This window comes from Chinchilla lanigera, unplaced genomic scaffold (genome assembly GCF_000276665.1).
Source record: "Chinchilla lanigera isolate Chin_1 unplaced genomic scaffold, ChiLan1.0 scaffold00096, whole genome shotgun sequence".
NCBI classification, from domain to species: Eukaryota; Metazoa; Chordata; class Mammalia; order Rodentia; family Chinchillidae; genus Chinchilla; species Chinchilla lanigera.
In genome coordinates this window covers 2,020,604-2,041,216 of record NW_004955497.1, presented here as the reverse complement: position 1 = coordinate 2,041,216, position 20,613 = coordinate 2,020,604, and the positions used below count along the sequence as shown (strand labels likewise).

Here is a 20,613-nt window from a genome sequence, read left to right as displayed (position 1 = left end):
CCAGACACAGTAGGTCTTCATTTCTTTCTAAAATACATATTTTTAAATCTGTTTTTAAAGATATAAAAGTATCACATCACTGTAGACAAATCTCAAATTATAAAATAACTTAAGCAAACATAAAATGATTAACTTTGATGCTAAGAAAGAAGATTATAAATTCTTGTCAAAGTATTTTTTAGACATAGTGTTTTTAAGTGGTAACATTATAGAACATGAATTTAAAATAGTAATCATTGCGGCCTTAATTTTTCCCAGTTTCTGAGTATTGGAACCATTTCTACAGAAGTCATTGTATAATCTAAAAACTTCCTTAACATATATTCATAAAAGTGAAATGGTGGGTCAGAGGCAATAAACTTAATTTACACTGTCATCCACAGTTTGAACAAATATTTACTGTATTTTTAACAACAATTTTTTTTTTAAAATACAAAAGCTTATGTAATAGTTCTTTGTTGTCCCTTTTTTTCTCTCTTTTTTTTTTTAGTAATTAGGTCAAATATTTCTCATTTTTTTTGACCCTTCATAAGTCAACATTGTTATTTATCCAATTTTACATTAAGCTGACAAAAATCATGAAATAAAAATTTAAGCTTTAAGACTTTCTAAAGAAATCATGGAAACGCAGATGATTTGTTCCACAACCCAACAATACTCATACAAAAAATGATTACAATATTGTTATACAAAGTAATAAAGAAAATAGATCGAGAAAAATAAATGAATTAACCTGTACTTGCCTTGAAAACCTTCCTGGCCGGAATGAGGGAGATGAGAAAGGAGGATTACTACGTAGGACGACTTTCCCAATAACTAGTGGAGCCATGCTGTCCTTGGCTTCATGGAATCTTTTTCCTCGTGTGCAGCTTTAACAAGGAACCTATCCAGTGACAATTACTTTTGCCTCTTTGAGGAGTTCATAGGAATGACGTCGCATTACTGTTAAACAGATTCATTACTGGCACTACTACAGCCTTATTTGGGTGGTGCTTTTCTACAGAATTTTTCACTGTTTCCCATATTTTACACATCTCCCTAATCTCATTTGAAGTGGGGAATCCCTCTGCCTTTTTCTCCTCGTCCTTTGCCAGTAAGATCGTCACCAAAACCTCTTGGCATTGGGAGATGACCGCCCACAGTCCCGCAGCAAGGTGTGGGGGGACCATCAGCTCATTTATGATCGTGTGACGTTCGGCCTCACATACTACTCATATTGCAAGACATCACTCATCTGTCTCCTTAAAATTTATTAGAAATATTTGCTTATCTTGTAAAAACACTCAGAACAAATGACTCCCAATCCACCGTTTTACTGTATATGATAAAGGGTTAATACTGGGAACATAAAGAGGACTCTGACAACCCAGCAACAACAAAAAGCAAGCAAAAATAGGCAAAGGACTTGGATAGATATTTCTGCAAAGAAGTTATAACATGGCTAATCATACATGAAAAGATCTTCAGCATTAATTATCATTAGGGAAATGCAGATCAAACCATGAGATACCACTTCACCCTCGTTAGGATGACTGTTATACAAAGACAGAGCCAGAAAAGAACAAGTGTTGAGGATGTGGATAAATGCGGAACTCTTGTGCATCGCTGACGGGAATGTGAAATGCAGCTGCTGTGGAAATGGCAGGCAGTTCCTCACGCAGTTACACATACAATTAGCATGTGGCTCAGCAGTTCCAGCTCTGAGGGTGTGCCCAAAGAAGTGAAAGCCGGGCTCCTGCAGCTGCTTGTGCCGTGTTGATTGTAGCTGTATTATGCACAGCACCCACAAGGTCGAAACAGCTCAGATGTGTGTCAGGTGAGTGGTTAACTAAAACGTCTGGTTAACTACACGCATTGGCATGTATTCCTCCTTGGAAGGACATCAAGGACATGTGCAGGAAAAGGGGGGCAGCCGAACCCTCCTCTGCTTTTTGTTGGGTGGGACAGAGCCTGCCCATCAGAGAGGGCAGCCTACTGTGCGGACTCCACCAGTTCGTATGCTGACCCCACCTGGAAGTATCCTCATGGACACACCCAAAGGGACTTCACCTGGGAACTTTCGGACAGCGAAGTTTACACTTAAAGCTGTCACCCTCTGCCTACTAGTACTGTGATAGTAACTTAGAGTATCTTTTTTTCTTTTTTCTTAGGACCGTAGCATGTCTCAGCTGAACTAAAGAGAGTGGTTTAAAATAAAAATGTGCTTTTTAGACTTAGGTGGTTTCAATATTAATATCTTTACGCTTCTAAACCATCTACAGTTTGTTTCCTAAGATGTTCTCATTTTCTCTTTCAGGGCTGATTTCATACACTGAGTATCTTTTCTTGCTTACAATCCTCACTAGTAAGTATCCTGCAACCGTCACAACTGTCAGGTGGAATTCGCTTACTCTTGCCAAAAAGGATTTTTGAAGTTTAGCATTTATCATTTAAAAAAAAAATTAGTCCTTTAGCTTTTGTATCTATGAAATGTTAGTTAGGGTTAGGGCTCTTCTGCCTCCCACACACGCGGCATCCCTTTGCGTCTTGAATAGAAAGTCTGTTGAGCAGAACAAAATGGCGGCCTTCTTGTGCACGCGGACAGCAGCTTCTCCACAGGCGCACACGTACCGACGGATACACAGGGGTACCTGACGCTGTACAGAATTGTACAGTGCTCCTGACCAGCTCCCTTCAAACGTGTGAAGGGAAGGTCACAAAAACAGGGAAAGACTGAGAGGCGCCCCTCAGTGGAGGAGACCAAGGAGACAGGAAACTAAGTGCAACAGGTGTCTTGTATTTGACTGTAGAAAGAAAGCCTTCGTGAAAAAATATGAAATCCAGATAAAGGTGGTAGTCTAGTTCTTAATCTTACGCCACTTGTAACTTCTTAATTTGGAGAAGTGTCCAGTGAGTATGTAAGGCGTTAACATGAGAAGAAGCAGGGTAGAAAGTAGGCGGAGACTCTACTGTGTGACATTTCTGTACATCTACAACGACGACAAAAGAAAGTCTAGAAAATACTACTCGGAGAAAGCAGAAGTAACCGAGGTTCTGCACCATGAGCAGAGTTAAAGAAGTAAGTTCTCACATGACTGCACTGCGGAGCAGAGCTGTGTGCAGCGGCTCGCGGAGAGAAGCTGGAGCAGGCGGGGCAGAGCCCTCAGACCTCCGGAAACGGGAGAGCGCTGGTCTCTCTCTGTTCAAGCACTTGCTCGTGTAGTTTCTGGTGGTTTATTTCAAATCTGAAGACGTGTCTATCTGCAAAGAATTTGCATTTCACTAGCTTTTGAATAATTACTTATTTTTCCCTTTGTTGCAGAACCCCATACTGGTTTTCATGTGGCTTTTAAAATGTTAGATACAGATGGCAATGAGATGATTGAGAAAAAGGAGTTTTTTAAGGTAAGTAGATAGATGTGAGTCATTTTAGGGTTATCGTACAGCACATTTCCATAAAAATTAAAAATATGATCACTGTTTACATGTGAAATGTCAAGAAATCATTGTGCATTCAAAAAATATTATTTGTATAATACAATCTGCAAGAAACGAATAAGTGAACAGACTACAGGAGTACAAGCTTCTGAAAAGAGAAATACGTTTAGCATCTACATGTATAGGGTTTCATTTTTGTGATTTCAGTAAATAATACCGGGTGTGGTGGTGCATGCCTGTAATCCTAGCACTCAGGAGGCTGAAGCAGGAGGATACCATGCGAGGCTAGCCTGGACTACATATGAGACCCTGTCTTTAAAAAAAAAAAAAAAAAGTGAAAAGGCATCATAAGATACGTACTCTTAAAGAATGAATGTTAAATATGTGTTTAAAATTATTTTTTACTCCCCAAATGAGTAAGAATAATACAAATTTAAGTGTTCATGAAGAATAGGGAAAATGCAAAAAAAAAAAAAAAGAAAAAGCCAGAGAAGACACAAAATAATGCACACAATGTCTAGGAATTTGCTAAGGCTTATATGTGAAAAGCTGGAAATACGTTTAAACGGTGTTTTTTAGACATAACTGTACAAAGCCAGCAAGTAAATTCCATCCATGCTGTTTTTGAAAGTCAGTGGTCATATCAGAAAAGTAGAGATCAGTCCACGTTGTTGGGTATGCATTGTTGGGTATCCACATTGTTGGGTGTCAGTACACATTGTTGTGTTAGCATTCCATGGCTGTGACCGACTGTGTGGGAAAATCAGCTTACAAGGATTATTTGGCCAGAGTGTCCTGAGCTCGCGTCCGTGGTCACACGGCTCCATGGCTTGCGGGCCTGTGGGGCAGCAGCGTGACAGCGAGGAGCATGGGTGCAGCAAAGCCGCTGGTCTCGCGGCAGCCGGGGAGCAGGGAAAGGGGAAGGAGCCAGGGACAAAATACACCCTCCAGGGACACGCCCCCAGTGACCCACTTCCTCCCACCAGTCGGCCTCCCAAGAGCACACCGGCTGGGACCGTGCTGTCAGCACATGAGCCCTCGGGGTGTTTAAGACCCAAACCGGAACAGCCGGTGAGGATTAGATAAGCTCGAGCTATTGCAGAGAAAAGAGGACACAGCACATTACTAACGGGCAGCAGCCATCAGGATAAATTAATGAGCACATATGGAAAGACTGACTGACTGACTTATGGCCTTTTGTAAAAGCCTTTGAGATGTAAAGCAAGTGACTTTCTCTTACATTGTTGCTTGACACGGTGGAAAACAAAAGTGGCAACTTCTTTTAAAGTTAAATATACTTAGCATGTAAACTACCAATCCCATCCCTAAATATTGAGCCCAGAAAAGAGTACATTTACATTCTCCCAGAGCTTGGGTAAATATGAATATGAATATTCATAGCAGTTTTATTCATAGCAGCCTAACATTAATCAGTAAATGACTATAAATCCACCCATATAATAGAACACTCACTACTCAGCATTAAGGAACAAACTACTGCTAAGCACACCCAGATGAGTGCATTAAAACAAAAAGTACGGCTCCATTTGTATAAAATTCTAGAAAAAGGGAACATACTACAGGGGCTGGGGATTTAGCTCAGCGGCACAGCACCTGCCTGGCAAGAGCAAGGTCGTGAGTTTGATTCCTGGTACTGGAAGAAAAACAAACCAAGAATAAAGGGAACATACTACATTAAAAGAAAGCAGATCGTCCAGGCATGGTGGCACATGTCTGTAATCCCAGCACTCAGGAGGCTGAGGCAAGAGGCTGACGCGGGAGCCTAAACTGCACAGTGAGACCCTGTGTCGAAAAGACCAAAAAAGAAAGAAAGAAAGAAAGAAAGCAGATCATTGGTTCCACGGGGCCAGGAAAGAAGAAGGAATCGACTGCAAAAAATAATAATAACAATAGTAATAATAACTACAGAATTTTCTGGAATGCTGTCGTTTCAGATCTTGGTTAGAGTGGTAGCTACACGGGTGTATTGTCAAAACTCATCAGATCGTAAACACTTTAAATGCGCATTTTGTTGCATGTAAACTGTGCTTTAGATAATCCCTTTGATAAAGTTGTACACCACAAGCTTTGCAAACATGGTTACTAAAATACCTTGTCTTGTGTACAAAAATTATCTTGAAGACTAGAAACAGCAAAAAAGATCTTAAATAGGAAATGAAGTCATAAAAAAATGGGACCCATAAAATTTAGGTTTATAAATGCTTAGCATCTTTAGAGTCATCTTAGTATCTTGGAGAGGGTGCATAAAGCCAAGATGGGAAAGCTGGGGGAAAGGACATGAAGTCTTGGAGTGGGCAGTAAGGTAGCAAATGAAATTTCAGGGTTTTAACTGACAGTCTTATCTGATGTGACCAGGACTGGTAGTTGTTCAGTTGATTTTCAAAGTCTGTTAAACTAAGGAGTCATTTTTGAAAATAAAGACATCTATATAACAAACATTTTAGTTAATTTAAACAAATACATATCTATTTTAGAAATAAGGCCTTTGCTTTGAATTGGAAAGACTGATTAAAATTCCTTGCTATTATTTTTATGGAAGTATGCCTACAGTGTATTGTCTGCAGATTCTAGTTTCATTTTCTTTAAAGAACCACAAATATGTAAGTATTTGCAAAGCAGTGTGAATGTAGATTCCTTCTAAATCTCTGATTTTATCAGCCTTTGCTTTTTGTCCAAAGTAGAAGTAAAATTTTTAGCAGTTTGCCTTTATCACATAACTAAAACATTCAGCTCATTTTGTAATAGAAGCAGCTCTCTTTAGACTTACTTTTCCGTGAGATAGTAGTTGCATTATTTCGGGTTGGATGGCAGATAGACAGGAGAAGCCTGAACACAGAAGAGTCCTCTCATAGTTCACGATGGATAAAGCAGGACCTCGGTGCAGGTTCCTGGATGCTGCCCAGTTTGTGGTGGGGCTTTGCCTACTGCTTCTGTTTCAGGCTCTTCTGATTCATAAAATACACTCATATATTGTTGAAGCTGTGTCTTCCCCAGACCAAAAAAGAACAATGTCCCAGTATCCCCAGCTAGTTATCATCTGCCTCCAGCTTTCTTAGTGTTTCCGGAAAACCCTATTACTTCACAAAATTGTTTAATTAGGTAAAGTAATTATTATAATAAGTACAATAGGCATAATTGGCTTGCAGACATACAAGATTCACAACAAATATTAGGCTCAGATGCTGAGCCAGAATGCACGGGCCTGCCTGAGATGGGCCTGCAGCTCCGGTGCACGGCTTGCCGCGCGCATCGCCATTAAGTCCTACTGGGAATGGGGAGCGTTGGTTAATCTGGTGAGTCGGTTACGTGGAGGCCAGCACAGTTGTTTTTCCTCTGTCGCATTTAAGGAAAAAGAATCTCCTATTCAACTCAGGAAGGCAGATCGTGGAATATTGCTTTCAGCCTGAGAAGGACTTGAATTTAGGCATAGTCGTAGACTGTCCCCAGAATCTCAGCCAAGTGTATTGCTGTAAAATTCTAGTATCCTAAAAAAAGAGAAGATAAATTCTCACACCAAACCAGGTACTTTGAATTTTTGTATGTATTTCTAACCGGGCTCACTTCATGGAGCACATGGAAAAAGTTCAAAAAAGACCAACAGAAGTAATCGAGGGGGTGAGTGAGAATCTATTTTAAGCACTTACTGGTCTACTTAAATACAGAATGAGCAAAAATTGCATATTTGTTAATTTTTATATGATAATATAGCAGGAAATATAAAAATGACAGGTTTATTAAATTTATTCGATCTAATAATCGACTGGTTGAAATAACACCTGCCCAAGTGACACTCGGAGTAGTAGGTACACAAATGTGCTGCCCAGGTAACACCCAGGTAAACTGTCAAGTAGTTTAAAATAGTACTCGCTGCCTGGCATGGTGGCGCACACCTGTAATGCCAGCACTCAAGAGGCTGAGGCAGGAGGATCAGTGCAAGTTTGAGGCCAATCTGAGTGAGTTTAAGGCCAGTATAGTGAGTTTAAGGCCAACTGACCTGTGTAGCAAGACCCTGTCTCAAAAAAAAAGTAGGACTTGTGGACGATGAACAAATACTTTGAGGATTTGTAAACGAAGTACATAAAGCTACGGAATACAGCGACAACATTCAAAACGCTAGACTGAAAAGGACATATGGCTGAAATCTGTCAAAGTTTAGAATTTTTCTGAAGGTAATGAGTAATTCCTATTGAACTGGTAGTATCAGATTATGAAGTGTTTCACATAAAGGAATTTTCCAGTTAACTGAGGCTTACTATCTTAACATGATTACACTTTTAACATGACTTTTTGTCACTTTTAACATGACAAATATTGTGTACTTTCTGTCTTTGCACACTAATATGTAGAATTTACCGTTTTCTTGATAGTTCAAGGCCATCATTATGAAGATGATTTCACAGCGATTAACCACTTAGACTTTCAGTGTATATTGGGAGTACAGTGGCACCAGGAATGTTGCCCCATGCCTGTCACCCCAGCCCTTGAGAGGCTGAGACAGGAGAAACATACTTTCAAGGCCAGCCTGGACTACAGAGCAATGAGGCCCTATACCAAAACAAAACCCAAACACACACACACCAAAGACCGTACTGAATTACTTACCCTCCGACTGACTGGCTGTAGAGTCTTGTGCTTTTAGTGAGTGTTTCTGGTCTTCTGTTCTCCTCCTCCCTGTTAGGGTAGCACCTGCCATGTCAGCGGGGTCAGCGTGAAAGAACGCTCAGCTCTAGTCAGTTCTAGTCGTCTTCTGTTTCTTCCTTCCAGTCTCCAGCATACTGGAAAAATAGATTTTAAAAACTCAGTAAAGTTATATGTGAAACATGGGCTCTGTGCTTACACCCCCATCCCACACAGCAGCTGTTGGCCACGTTCCGGAATATGTTACGTGTGGCCCCGAAAGTTGGGTTTGATTTAATTAATATTAACTTTAAATTGAAAAACCTGCATTCACTTCAAGTACAGGAAAACTGTTGCATGTGTTTGAAACAACTTGAGTGTATGAATCTACTTTTCCAATGATAAATCTAAGTACAGATCGGATATTTCCAGTGAAATGTTACCATCTGAATCGAGATAGACTGTCAGTGTCAAAGAATACTGGGTGAATAATCTAGACATTGATTAACTCGTTGCTTTTTACCTTTTTCATGTGACTACTAGAAAACAAATCCCTCATTGGCTCCATTATATTTCTGTTGGTCAGCACTGCTTTAGAGTCTGGAAGACTGCAGGCTGGGAGATTTTGTACAGATTTCATTGCACACCTTTGTGACAGCCTTCTCAGCCGCTGGAAATGGCTCTTCTTGTGGGCTTGCACTTAGTAAAGAACCCTGGAGCACTGTAAAGGACTGAAGTTGCCTGAAATACACCTCTGCAGATAGGAGGTTTCACTGTACTGTTCAGAAGAAAGGTAGTAATTTATGGGGTTCATTTTCTCACCGTATTGTAAGCAAAATTCAATAGAAAGCTGTAGAGAAAACTTGCATTCAAAAATGTGTTAGAGATACGGGTTTGAAAAAAATTTGTTTCACTAAGAAGTCAGTGTGAACCGATGTTAATGTCTTGGTTACTTTTCTCTTGTTGCTGGGACATAATACCTGACGCCCAGATTTAAGGAAGGAAAGGTTTGTTTAGCTCACTATTGGTGGAGGTTTCAGTCCCTACTTAGCTGGCTCCAAGGCAGGGTGGCACATGGCAGAGGGCAGCAGTTCATGGTAGCAGAAAACAGCAAAAGCAACAAGAATAGAAAGGGAGGAGCAAGAGGGAAGACTCTTTCTGTCCCTTATATTGCGTGCAGGCTACACACCCAAGGGCGGATGTAGCACTCACACCCATTGCCCCAGCCCTAGACAATGAATCAATCACAAACTCTAGATTCAGCTGCCCCTATGACTACATGAGGCTTTGGGGGCACATCTAGACACAACCCGTAACAGTGAGCAAATCTGGACATTTCAGAAGCAGCGGTCTTTATCACATCTGACACTGAAGTGTAAAAGCAGCCTGGAGTTCCAGCAAGGAGCTGAATGTGCATGTGAGTAGGCGAGGTGGAAAGAGCAGCAAATTCCAGATACTGTGACCTCCGCAAGGGCCACAAGCAGAAGATAATCAGCGAGCAAGGAGGAAAGGAAATACTAAGACAGCCATCGTAAATTTGTCTTCGTATTCAGTTCCACTCAGGCTGAAGAAAGCAGAAAACAAAAATAATGTTCCTCTGGGGAAACTAGCGTCACGCCGGGGCAAGCACTGCTGCTGTTACTGAAGCGCGAGCCTCTCTTCTCACTAAGAAGCGGGATCGCTCGCGTGAAGTCTGCGTTAGCAGAAGCCGGCTAAGAAGTAATTGCAGGGCAGTCTTCCAGAACCTGTCTAGCTGCAGAGCGGGCGATGAGTCACGGGCGAGATTAGAGGCAGGGAGCGCCTTCCGCTGTTGTAGTTGAGCTCACACTGTGAATGAAAACTGGGAAGTACAGCCGCGGTGTTACGATAGCCGCTGCAGACCTGGCTTCCGTCTGGGTCAGAGCAGTGAGAGGGAAGGAGAGCCTGGTGTCCCTGCTTTCCCCGTCTCCCTCACCAGGAGTGCTGGCACTGGCGGTTACCCCATTGAAAAGTGAGGAAACTGATGTGTAGCCAACATTGCAGCCAGGACTGAAATCCAGAGCCGTCCAGCGTGAGAGCCCTGCTCTTCCCGCAGTGCCTGCCTGTCTGAAGGGGCAGTCAGGGATGACTGGGTTGGGAGCGATCTCGACAGTGAGCTTAGAAATGTTGAGCTTCGCACACTGGTAGGACGTCCTTGTTGGGACAGACAAGCACAGCAAGCATGTGGAGGTCAGCCAGCATGTGGCCAGGATAGGGAAAGCCTCACAGAAGCCGTGATGAAGTCATGAGAACACATGACCTCAGAGGAGGGCAGTGCAGAGGAAGAAGGCCGACAGGGTCTTGGAGAACAGTTTCATTAAGAGGTTGGACTGCGGTGGAAAAGCCAAGAGTGAAATTCTAAAGTAGCAGAGTAGAAAAGAGGGAACTAACAACGCCCAGAGGGTGAGGGTGACCCAGCCTAGGGAAGAAAACCAAAACAAAGGGGAGTGCTTAATGCTGAACTCCGTCCCCAGAAGGCCCCTTGAAGTTTGTGAGTTAGTAGGAATCAGAATAGAACTGCTTAGATAAAGATGTCATTTTCAGATACTTGATGATTAAACTGGAGAACTCATTGAAGGCTGAGAGACAGAATATTCACACAAGTGAAACCTGAAATATCTGAAGCCACAGGCCACAAGGTAACAGTGCTCTACCTCAGGGATGAGACACAAATCCGTTTGTGTTGGTGTGTGTGTGTGTGTGTGTGTGTGTGTCTTTCTGAGTCAGGGTCTCGCTATGCAGTTCAGGCTGGCCTTGAGCTCACTGTGTAGCCCAGGCTGGTCTCAAACTCACGACAATCCTCCCGCCTCAGCCTCCCGAGTGCCGGGATTACAAGTGTGTGCCACCACGCCTGGCACAAATCAGTTTATTACTGTTGTTGCTGCTGCTGCTGCTGTTGTTATTCAGGTAGAGGGCAGTTGGAATGTAAAGGCCACGATGCATAAAGATGAGGTTCTTTTAAAGTAGTTAAGCTGTTTCGCACTTACCTCAGGCCTTAGTTGGACTTTCTGGCTTTATTCCTGGGAGTCGCAAGCGCAGGGAGCCTCCCTTCCGCCCCCGGAAGGATGAAGCGGGAGGCTCTCTCACAGCGTGGCCGTGGAGCACCCTGGCTACAGCGCTGGCCTTGTGCTTCCAAGGACCCAGGTCCGGCGCCCTTTGGGAACGGTGGTGGCAGGAGGCAGGACCCGAGCAAGCGAGGAGATGCAACAGGAGACCCGAGGGGCGCTGGAGGCAGCCTCCGCTCCCAGTGTGATGGCACAGTGCAGGGCTCACCTGAAGGGTTCCAAGTACAGTTTTCATTTAGCAGCTTCATGTGCACGTTGTGGAACAGTTTCTGAATACTGGTTTCTCCTTACATATTTAGAAAATTCTTGGATAATTAGCCCATGAGTTAAGAAATGAATGTGACGGGATATTTGACTGATGTGTTTTAAGTGTGAGGTTAGAAAAGACAACCTTATAGGTCTTTAAAAGATTCTTAGGCCAGGCATGGTTCTGTACACCTGTAATCTCAGCATTCAGGAGGCTGAGGTAGGAGTATCAGCACAAGTTCAAGACCAGCGTGGCTACAAGTAAGTTCATGGTCAGCCTGAATGCCCAAACTACCTAGTAAGACCCTGTCTCAAAAAAAAAAAAAAGAGTCTTTGTGCTAATCATGGACACTACAAACTTGATAATCCACGATGTGTCATACACACCTCAGTTTAAAAAAAAGCATTGAAAAGCCAGGCATAAGTGGCACATGTCTGTCATCCCAGCACCCAGGGGGCTGAGGCAGGAGAATTACTGCAAGTTCAAGGCTAGCTTGAACTACATAGCGAGACTTGGTCTCAAAAACAGAAAACAAAACAAAAAAAAAAAGATTTAAAAAAAAGCCTTGAGAAGAAAACTGCATTTCTGTTAGTAAACCCAAATGTGCAACAGCTTATATTTGAAATGGCCTGAAAGAACCAAACGGTTCTTTTCAAATCAGAAAGGTGTATTTAAAGAGCGGAGTTTTTCGTAGCTTATCTCAATGTTCCCCCAATAAGTTTTACAGGTTGCTCTCCTTACTGTAAGTGCCAAAAAAGTAATGAGAATTGCTTTAATACCAACAATATAAACATAAACATAACAAAATGATTTGAACATCAAAGACAGAAGTAATGAGAAAGTGTATTAATTAAAATCTTGTGACAATGTCCTAAAGTGTAATTTGTCTTAGTTACCTTTGCATTTTGTTATGCATGTATGTTTTGTTAACGTCCAGATCTGAAAACTGTGTTAGTGAGGGTACTGCTTACTTTTTATCGCAAGCACTCATAAAATAGCGGCTGTCTGCCTGAGTTGTTCTCTGTCAGGTAATAATAAACAACACAGACAGTGATCAAAGCCAGTAATAGTTAATTCATTTCATCTCTACCTTGATAGATGGTGCATCTGCTTATGTGGGATACGTGCCAGGGTTTTAATGCAGCTTCTCTAAACAGCAGATTAATGACAATTCTGTTTCGTAGTATAAATTGCTCCTTAGGTGGTCCTTTCATTTCACATCGCTTTCATACTGGCAGGAAGGACTGTGCTCCGCATATAGTGCTATAATTTTATCATACTAAATATACCTGCTGGAGTTACTACTACATAACTATGTAAGCCTTCAGTAGAATTCTTCCTGGCTTTGCAACAGTATTGTTTAAGAGTTTCTAAGTTATCACCGTGAAAGCAAAAAGAAGTTACATTGACTCTCCGTGCACCATTGTCGGCCGCATAATGAAAATACCAATCCAAATGAATGCGCAGTAAAGTTGGCACACTTTCCTAAGTAGTGGAGGGTCTGCATCTGGCCAGTAGGTGCCTTCTTCCTGCTTTTCTAACACAGTGCCCTGCGTGCACCGGAAACCTCACTCCTCTGCCCGGAAGGAGCTTCCCACCCCCGGTGGCTTTCGGTCACTGGGTCTCGCCAGGGCTGTCTCCTCAGAGAGACCTCCCTGGAGCAAGCCTGTGTAGCGGTGCCCTCCGCAGCGGCCTTTCCCAGCCCTGTCCCCGGCTGCCTGCTGCCACAGACACGGCATTATCTGAAGGCCCTTGCTTTGTGATCGCCAGCCCCCTAGAGCGCAAATGCAGACACGGGGCCAGAGCTCCCCTTCCAGCTTGTTTTCCCTGGCCTAGGAGAGTGCTGTGGCCACGTAACTACTCAGTACCTTGTCGTCATGGGTCAGTGTCACAGCCAGCTTACAAGGTAGCTAAGGAGACAGGAAACGTTTGGCCTAGGGCTCTAGGCAGAAATGCATATGCTTAGGCTCTTCCGGGTGGGACTGTTACGACAGAACTGCACACGCAGCGCTGTGATCTTCACAGCACACCAGGACCTGCTCAGCCTTCTCCAGGGTCCAAACTGGAGTGTTTTGGGTGAAACTTGACTTAGGAAGATCATCTGCTGTAAAACCCTTTGCGCAGACTTTAGGACAGGCCCGTCCTGCGCCAAACACCACCCGAGCGGGGAAGGAGCGCCTGAGAATTTCCTTCTTGGATGAACTCATCCTCTTCGTACTTTCTTGTTTTGTTTACAATGTTTTGACAGTAAGATGATGAAGATTATAACTAAATTAAATGTCTTATACAAAGAAAGATAAGTTCTGGACTTTATAACAATTGTAATGAGGATTCTGGATAACGCTTATTTTTAATTTTTTATTTTAAAATTTTAGTTATTTACACAATAAATTTTGACAAACCTTCCAACATGATCTAGCAAAAACAGGAGAGGAGGACCCAAATTATCAATATTAGGAATCAGGAGATACTGTCACAGAGCCTACAGATCACGAAAGATAAAAACAAAATAATGTGAAAAGGACAGCCAGTTCATACGTGCCTGTAAGTTTGATAGCTTGGATGAAACGGACATATCTTAAAAAACAAACGTAACAAGAGGTGCGATCTAAGTCTGCACAGTCTTTGTCAGAGAAATCAGACTTACTGCCTGAAACCTTCCCGGGAAGAAATGTGGGAATCCGGGTGGCTGTCCTGGTAAAATCTACTGAGCATTTAAGACAGATCCCGACAATAAACCTTTTCAGAAAATACAAGACAAAGAGTAGTTCCTTCTCACGTTGTGAGACCAGTTTAGCCCTAACAACTAAAACCTGACAAAAGACCTAACAAGTACAATAAATCAGAAACCAGTTTCCTCTTGAACAAAAGCACAAAATACCTAACCAGATAGTGCAACTCAAATCCAGCATGGAACTGAGTAATACATGATAGCCAGGAGTGTGGCACACACCTGTAATCCCAGCTACTTGGGAGGCAGACACAGGAGGATCACAAGTTCAAGGCCAGCTGGGCAGGTTAGCAAGACTCAATTTTAAAATTAAAAAAAAACTAGTGATCTAGCTTAGCGGCCAAGTGCCCTTGGGCTCAACGCTCAGTACCACTACTTACATCCGAGTGAGATTTACCCAAAGAATGCTAAATGGTCTTGGTGGTTGAAAGGCCAGTCCGTGTGTGATCCATCTTATTACCATAATAAAGGAAAAACCATTATGATCGTGGCAGCCCACTCCAAGCATTTAACAAAATAAACCCTTTCTTGATAAAACTCAACCAAGTAGAATTTCCTCAGTCTGCGACTTGCAGAAGTGTACCGGGAGGCCGGGGAGAGCTTGCCTAGCACGCATGAAGCCCTGGCTTCAGTCCGCAGCACCAGCACAGAAAGAATAAAGGTACCGTCACACTGCAGTTTAGGACTAGGAACAAGTAAACAAAAGGCGGGACAGTCAGAGTGTAATAGAGCCTCACAATAAATAGGAGCAACTGATGCGCAGACAGCGTGCGCATCTCGGGGCCTCCACGCTGAACGAAGAAGGCAAGCGCGGGAATGTACGTGTATGAGTTCATCTATTTGAATTTCTAAAGTAACTGAACTAGTGAGAAAAGCCAGAACTGCTTCCATGGGGAGGCGGGGAGAAAGGATGGAGAAAAAGAGACAAAGAAATGATCAAAATGGCATGGCTAAGATAAATCTGAATGTGGCACTTTTTCTCTAGAGCTGTAAATAATAATGGGGAAACAGGGTAGAAGTGATACTTGAACCGACAGTGACGAAGGTACCAATAATCACTGAAGCTGAGTAATGATTGTAGAGTGCTTTATTACAGAACTCTCTTCTCGAGGTGCTTGAAATCTACATAGTAAGACTGACAGAGAGGCGGGGCAGTGAAAAACGGGAAACACGTTTGGGTGTTGAGCTTGGGACTGTGTGTCGTTTGGCTGTCGATTTTAAAAAACAAAAGGCACAACAAATGGAAAGCTTCTCCACGTTCCCCTAAACTAAGCGGGGAAGAGTAGTGAACACTGGGCGCGGGATTTAGCGGCCTAGACATGCGCCATTTTCCTAACTTAGGAAAAGTGCCTGAGTTTGTGATGGACAATTTGGTTGTAATTATAGCAGTTTTCAGTCTTTTAGCAAAGAGATCACCTACAGGGAAAATAAGGGAAGGTTTACCTCCTGACTGATTTAAATTCATATTTTGAGACTTTTGTCTACATCTGATTATTTTTATTTTTAAATTTTTTTTTAATTTGCTTTCCATATGAAGATTGGTACAGATGACTCTGAAAGGTAGGTAGGTTTTTTAATGTATTCAATTTCAGAGTACAGCCGGGCGTGGTGGCACATGCCTGTAATCCCAGCACTCGGGAGGCTGAGGCAGGGGGATCGCTGCGAGTTCTAGGCCAGCCTGGGCTACAAAGTGAGCTCAAGGCAAGCCTGAACTGCATAGCAAGACCCTGTCTCAAAAAGACAAAAAAAAAAGTTTCAGAGTACTAGCATGAATTTTATAATTAATAGAAATGTAAGTCTTAAAATTATTTTAATGTATTATAAATGCATAAAAGGAGAAAGAACATGTATATAATATAAATAGCTTTGTATGTACTATATACTATACTTAGAATGTGACCATTATCAGTGATATGAAAAGTAAATTATCAATAAAAATTCTCTTAAAAGGATAGGATCACTAAGACTTTCTTTAGACTACTGCTTTTAGAACATACATGTATTAAGTAAACTAGCTTTCCTTGGAGAAAAATTGTAAATAGTGTTAGTACTTTTTTATCTGTTTTCTCTTTTGATTCTTATATAGCCTAAGAAAAAAGGATAATCAGAGCTATGCAGAAAATGTGTAATATGTGACAAGTTAGTACGTATTTTATAATGACATCTTAGCATCTGTTTTCAGGTTATTTTGAAAATTTCAGTAGACACATATAAATTTGTGCTTGCAATCTTTTTAGCTACAGAAGATCATAAGTAAACAAGATGACTTCAAGATGGTGAAAACTAGTGAAACAGAATGTGAGGTATGTATACATAAACTAAGTGTTTCCAAACATTTTCAGTATCTGCTCTGTTATGTTTGTTCGACTAAGTACCCCCAGATAGTTGGTCAGCTTTGTTAATAACGCCGTATTTTAAATAGATGTACCGCATTCACACGGTTCTGCCTCGGGGCGCACAAGAGTAGGCAGACAGAGCAAAACGCTCCCCTCCGTCCCCCCATCCTCCTCCCAGCGCAGAGCATGCTGTCCGTGTGCTGCGTACTTCCCGAGACGGAGCTCGTGAGTGTGCAAGCTGGTTGTAATGAGCACATCTCTGTTCGGCAGCATGCTCCGCACTGCTCCGTTTGTCTTCTTTCCTTTAACAGATCAGAGTATCTTGTGCTGTTTCATGGTTCCATATTGCTTTGCTTGTGGAAATAGCAGCTCATGTACGCATTCCCCTTTTGAAAGCCGTTTGACACGCAGCTATCTTTTGGGGAGGTGTTTGAGACAGGGTCAGGCCTAGAACTCACAGTGAGCCCAGGCTGGCCTCACCCTTGGGGCAGTCCTCCTGCCGCAGCCTCTCGAGTGTGGGATCACAGGCGTGCACCACTGTGCCCGGCCCTATCTCCGTCTTTTCATATTAGAAGTAATGTTGCAATGAATAATCTTGTATTTACACCATTTTATAAAGAGTGATCAAAATATAAGGTAAATGTTTAATTTTTTAAAAATTTATTACAGTAAAAGGCACATTGCCGTTAATCCCTCTCAGGATACTCCCTCTCAGTGTAAACACATGTACCTCATCTTTCTTACCATTTTATGAAGCAGTTCCGAACTCCTCTTTCCTGAGCGTCTTTACAAGGTGTGTTGGGAAACGCAGTGAATGTTGCCGCTGTGTGCCGCGCGGTGAGAAGGCGGGCCTGGGAGAACACAGCGCTGCGTCCTCACCCTCCTCCTCGCTGGGCCTGGCACCGCGTTACCTCTGACTCCTCCCCTAAGTCAAAGTCTCCATGACAGGAAAATGTTTTGAATTAGTTGAGGACATCAAGGAGCCACAGCAGTGCAACTGAAGATACAGGGTCACGCTTCATGTGTGAGTGTGTCTGAGGGATGACGTCCCAGAAATTCTGTGGCTGGATCAAAAGGCATGAATGTTAACAAGGTCATTGACAGACTGATAAATACTGCCCAGTGTATTTTCTCACAGTATGAAGTGATTTTCATGCCTATGAGTTACGCATATCAGTACATCTTCAATTGACAGTCTTTTGATTAATTATAATTTTACCCAATCTTTCTATGAGATCTCCATTTTTTTGTACTGGGAATTGAACTCAGGACCTCGTGTTTCCCAGGTAGGCATTGTGCCATTGAGTACATCCCCAGCCCAAGACTTTCTTAAATTTCCAAATCATTTCATCTTTTCAAGGATGTCTGCCGGGGATTTAACTCAGTGGCGTAAGTGCCTGCCTGGCAAGCACAGGTCCTGAGTTCAAGTCCCGGTCAAAAAAAAAGCCAAGGATGTCTGCTTCAAAATTTGCAAATGAGTAAAATCACAGTTCCTTCTTATATTTTGTTCCCTTCAAGTAACCTTAATACTGACTCTCTGTCTCACATCCGAGTCCTTAACTATTTCCTCTTCCAGGAGGGACACACCCTGTGTGTGCTTGGAGTACCCTCCATGTCCCCAGCTGTACAGACTCACACAGTACCTGTGAACAGTGTCACCCGTCTGACTCACTGCAGTTATGTTCACGGTCACAGCTTATTGCAGTGAGTGGAGACATTAAAATCATGTGTCCACTCTGCAAAGGAAGAGGCGCACGGAGCAGGATTCTGGAAGGTGCCACAGCCAGAGGTTGCAGGTGTCTCCTCCGGGTGGAGCCATGACAGAGCTAGTCGCAGGCACCGCTGTCTAACAGTGAACACAGAGGAGGGGCAGCTAGGGAGGCCCCCGGAGACCTCGCTGTCCAGAGCTTTGCCCGGGGTCAGCCGCACAAACGCCCGTGTGCCTGGCGGCAGTCTCCCTTTGGCCCAAAACCCGCCCTGAATCTCACTGTTGGGCTGTCTGGTGTGGCCCGCGCCCCCGGTAAGCCAAGAGCTCTCTATGGATCACCCACAGCCAGGCGCATTTGGGGAAGGCTGACTTTTTGCACTCATGGTATCTGCATGGTGGGTGAAGTAGCAGGCATGCACAGGTGCTCAGGTAGTGTTTTTTAGTGAGTGAAAAAAAATCTAGTCGTGTGGGTACAACATAATTAAGCTTTTATTGGTTAATTGGCCTTTTGTTGGTTAAGATTATTTCCCACCATTTACTGTTAGAACTATCCTGTGATAATAAATATCTAAACATGTATTTTTAAGATAGAGTTGTGAAAGTGAAATTTAAAAGGCATGAATATTTTTAAGGCTTTTGATATTTGTTACCAAATTACTTTCTGGAAAAGTTATAATAATTTACAGTCCAGGACAGAATGAGCATGCCCATTTCTCAGCAGTCTCTCCAGCATGAATCTCTCTGTTTTGTTTTTAATCTGTATGAGTTGATTTCATATTACAGATATACTCTTATGACAGTTATCTAGAACTCTTATATTTCTTATTTTATAAATTTTATTTCTGTTCTTTGGGAATCTTCTTAGGTTTTTTATTTTGTATATGCTTTTATATACTGTGTTTAGGGATATTAACATAGCTGGGTGTTGTTGGCACATGCCTATAATCCCACTACTCTGAGGCTGAGGCAGGAAGATCACAAATTTAAGCCCATCATGGGCAATTTAGCGAGACTCTGTCTCAAAATTTTAAAAAGGGCTGGGGACGTAGCTCGGTGGAAGGGCTCTGGGTTCAATACCCACTACCAAAAAAAAATCAGTCATGTAGACTTCATTGATCCACTACTCCCTAGAACCATTTCTTCCTGTTAGCTACTATCAAAGTGAAGCTGTGTGTGGTGCTGACGAGACCCCCCACAGCCATCAGAGAACGCGTGTGACCGCTTGTGCTGAGGTCCTCCCTTTCTCCCCGCCTGCCCTAGGCCAAACCTCTGAAGCCCACTGCCCCGCTGCAGGAGGCAGCACGCAGCCCTGCTGTGAGACGTGTGCGGGGCTGGGAGCACGCTCACCCTTCCGGCCCCTTTTCAGTCTGTGTTTCCACCCTGCGAGTGGGTGCGGGCTCTTGGAGCCAGGACGTTCAGGTTCGAGGACTGGTTATGGTCTCTGCCCTGCAGCCGGCCTGAGCTGGGGCGCAGGGAGAGCTCCGGCAGCCTCCCTGGCCGTCTCACCTCCACAGACACTTCCCCATCCACTGTGCGCCGTCTGCGGCTCGCTCCAAGCAGGCCTGGGGCCTCCGCCAGTGGAGCCACGGCGCCCCGATCTCCCGCTCCCGTCGAGTGAGCCCCGTCCATCAGCTGCAGGGAAGCCGCGTTTCGGGCGCCTGCCCTTCTGAGCGCTCGAGTTCTTAGTCCATTTGCTGCAGCTCACTGCTTTCTGGAGAGAGGACTTGTCGAGCACGTTCCATCATGGAGAGGTCAGAGGTAGTTGCCGTATTTTTTAGTGGCCAATAAGGTTAGATTGCCTTTTAATAAGTGTGGTTAGTAAGTTCCCGAAACAAATGTTTTAAGTAAACCACATGTTTAATATAGTATAAAATTTTCCTTTAAAAATAAACTCCATACCAAAAAGTAAAGTTTAATATTTTTAAGCATCTACATAACGAAAACTATAATTTTTTTATTGAGGAACATATGATTGAAATAAATGTGAAGACAGGCTTTATTCCTAGGAATAGTAAGCCTTGTGAAGAGGTCAGTTCCCATTAGATCACTCTCAGTTCAGTGTAATCCAGGTCTGAGCTCAGAGGGTGCTTTGGTTTTGTTTGGGGGAGATTTTTGGCAGACGTGACCCGGGAGCAGTGGGTGTGGGCGAGTGGTGTCCTGAAGCCTGGCAGAGTGCGTCTGAAATTCCCCTGGAAGGAGAAGTGGGAGAGAGCTACCAGAAGGATTCTGAAAAGAATCTCCGGGCTGGTGAGAGGGTTACATTCCAAGTTGTGTTTGCCAAAGGGCATTATCACAGGAGGGAGGAGACAGCCCAGTAGGTGGGAGAAGGTACCTACAAACTGATAAAGTGCTGGCCTCAGAACTCTCACAGCTCAACAACAACAAGAACCCAGCTGAAAACCCCGCAGAAGATTTGAGTAGCCATCTCCAAAACAAGTACGGGGGGGGGGGGG

The 20,613-nt window shown here is 43.3% G+C and overlaps 1 protein-coding gene across 1 annotated transcript in view; it reads left to right on the top strand.

Moving 5' to 3' along the window:
- Positions 1-20,613, top strand: part of Micu2 (mitochondrial calcium uptake 2) — a 94,076-nt gene that overhangs the window by 63,194 nt on the left and 10,269 nt on the right. The window contains exons 6-8 of the mRNA XM_013505450.1: positions 2,297-2,344; positions 3,302-3,384; positions 16,354-16,419. Of these exons, the coding sequence (XP_013360904.1) occupies positions 2,297-2,344; positions 3,302-3,384; positions 16,354-16,419 (197 nt within the window). The remainder of the gene's footprint in view (positions 1-2,296; positions 2,345-3,301; positions 3,385-16,353; positions 16,420-20,613) is intronic.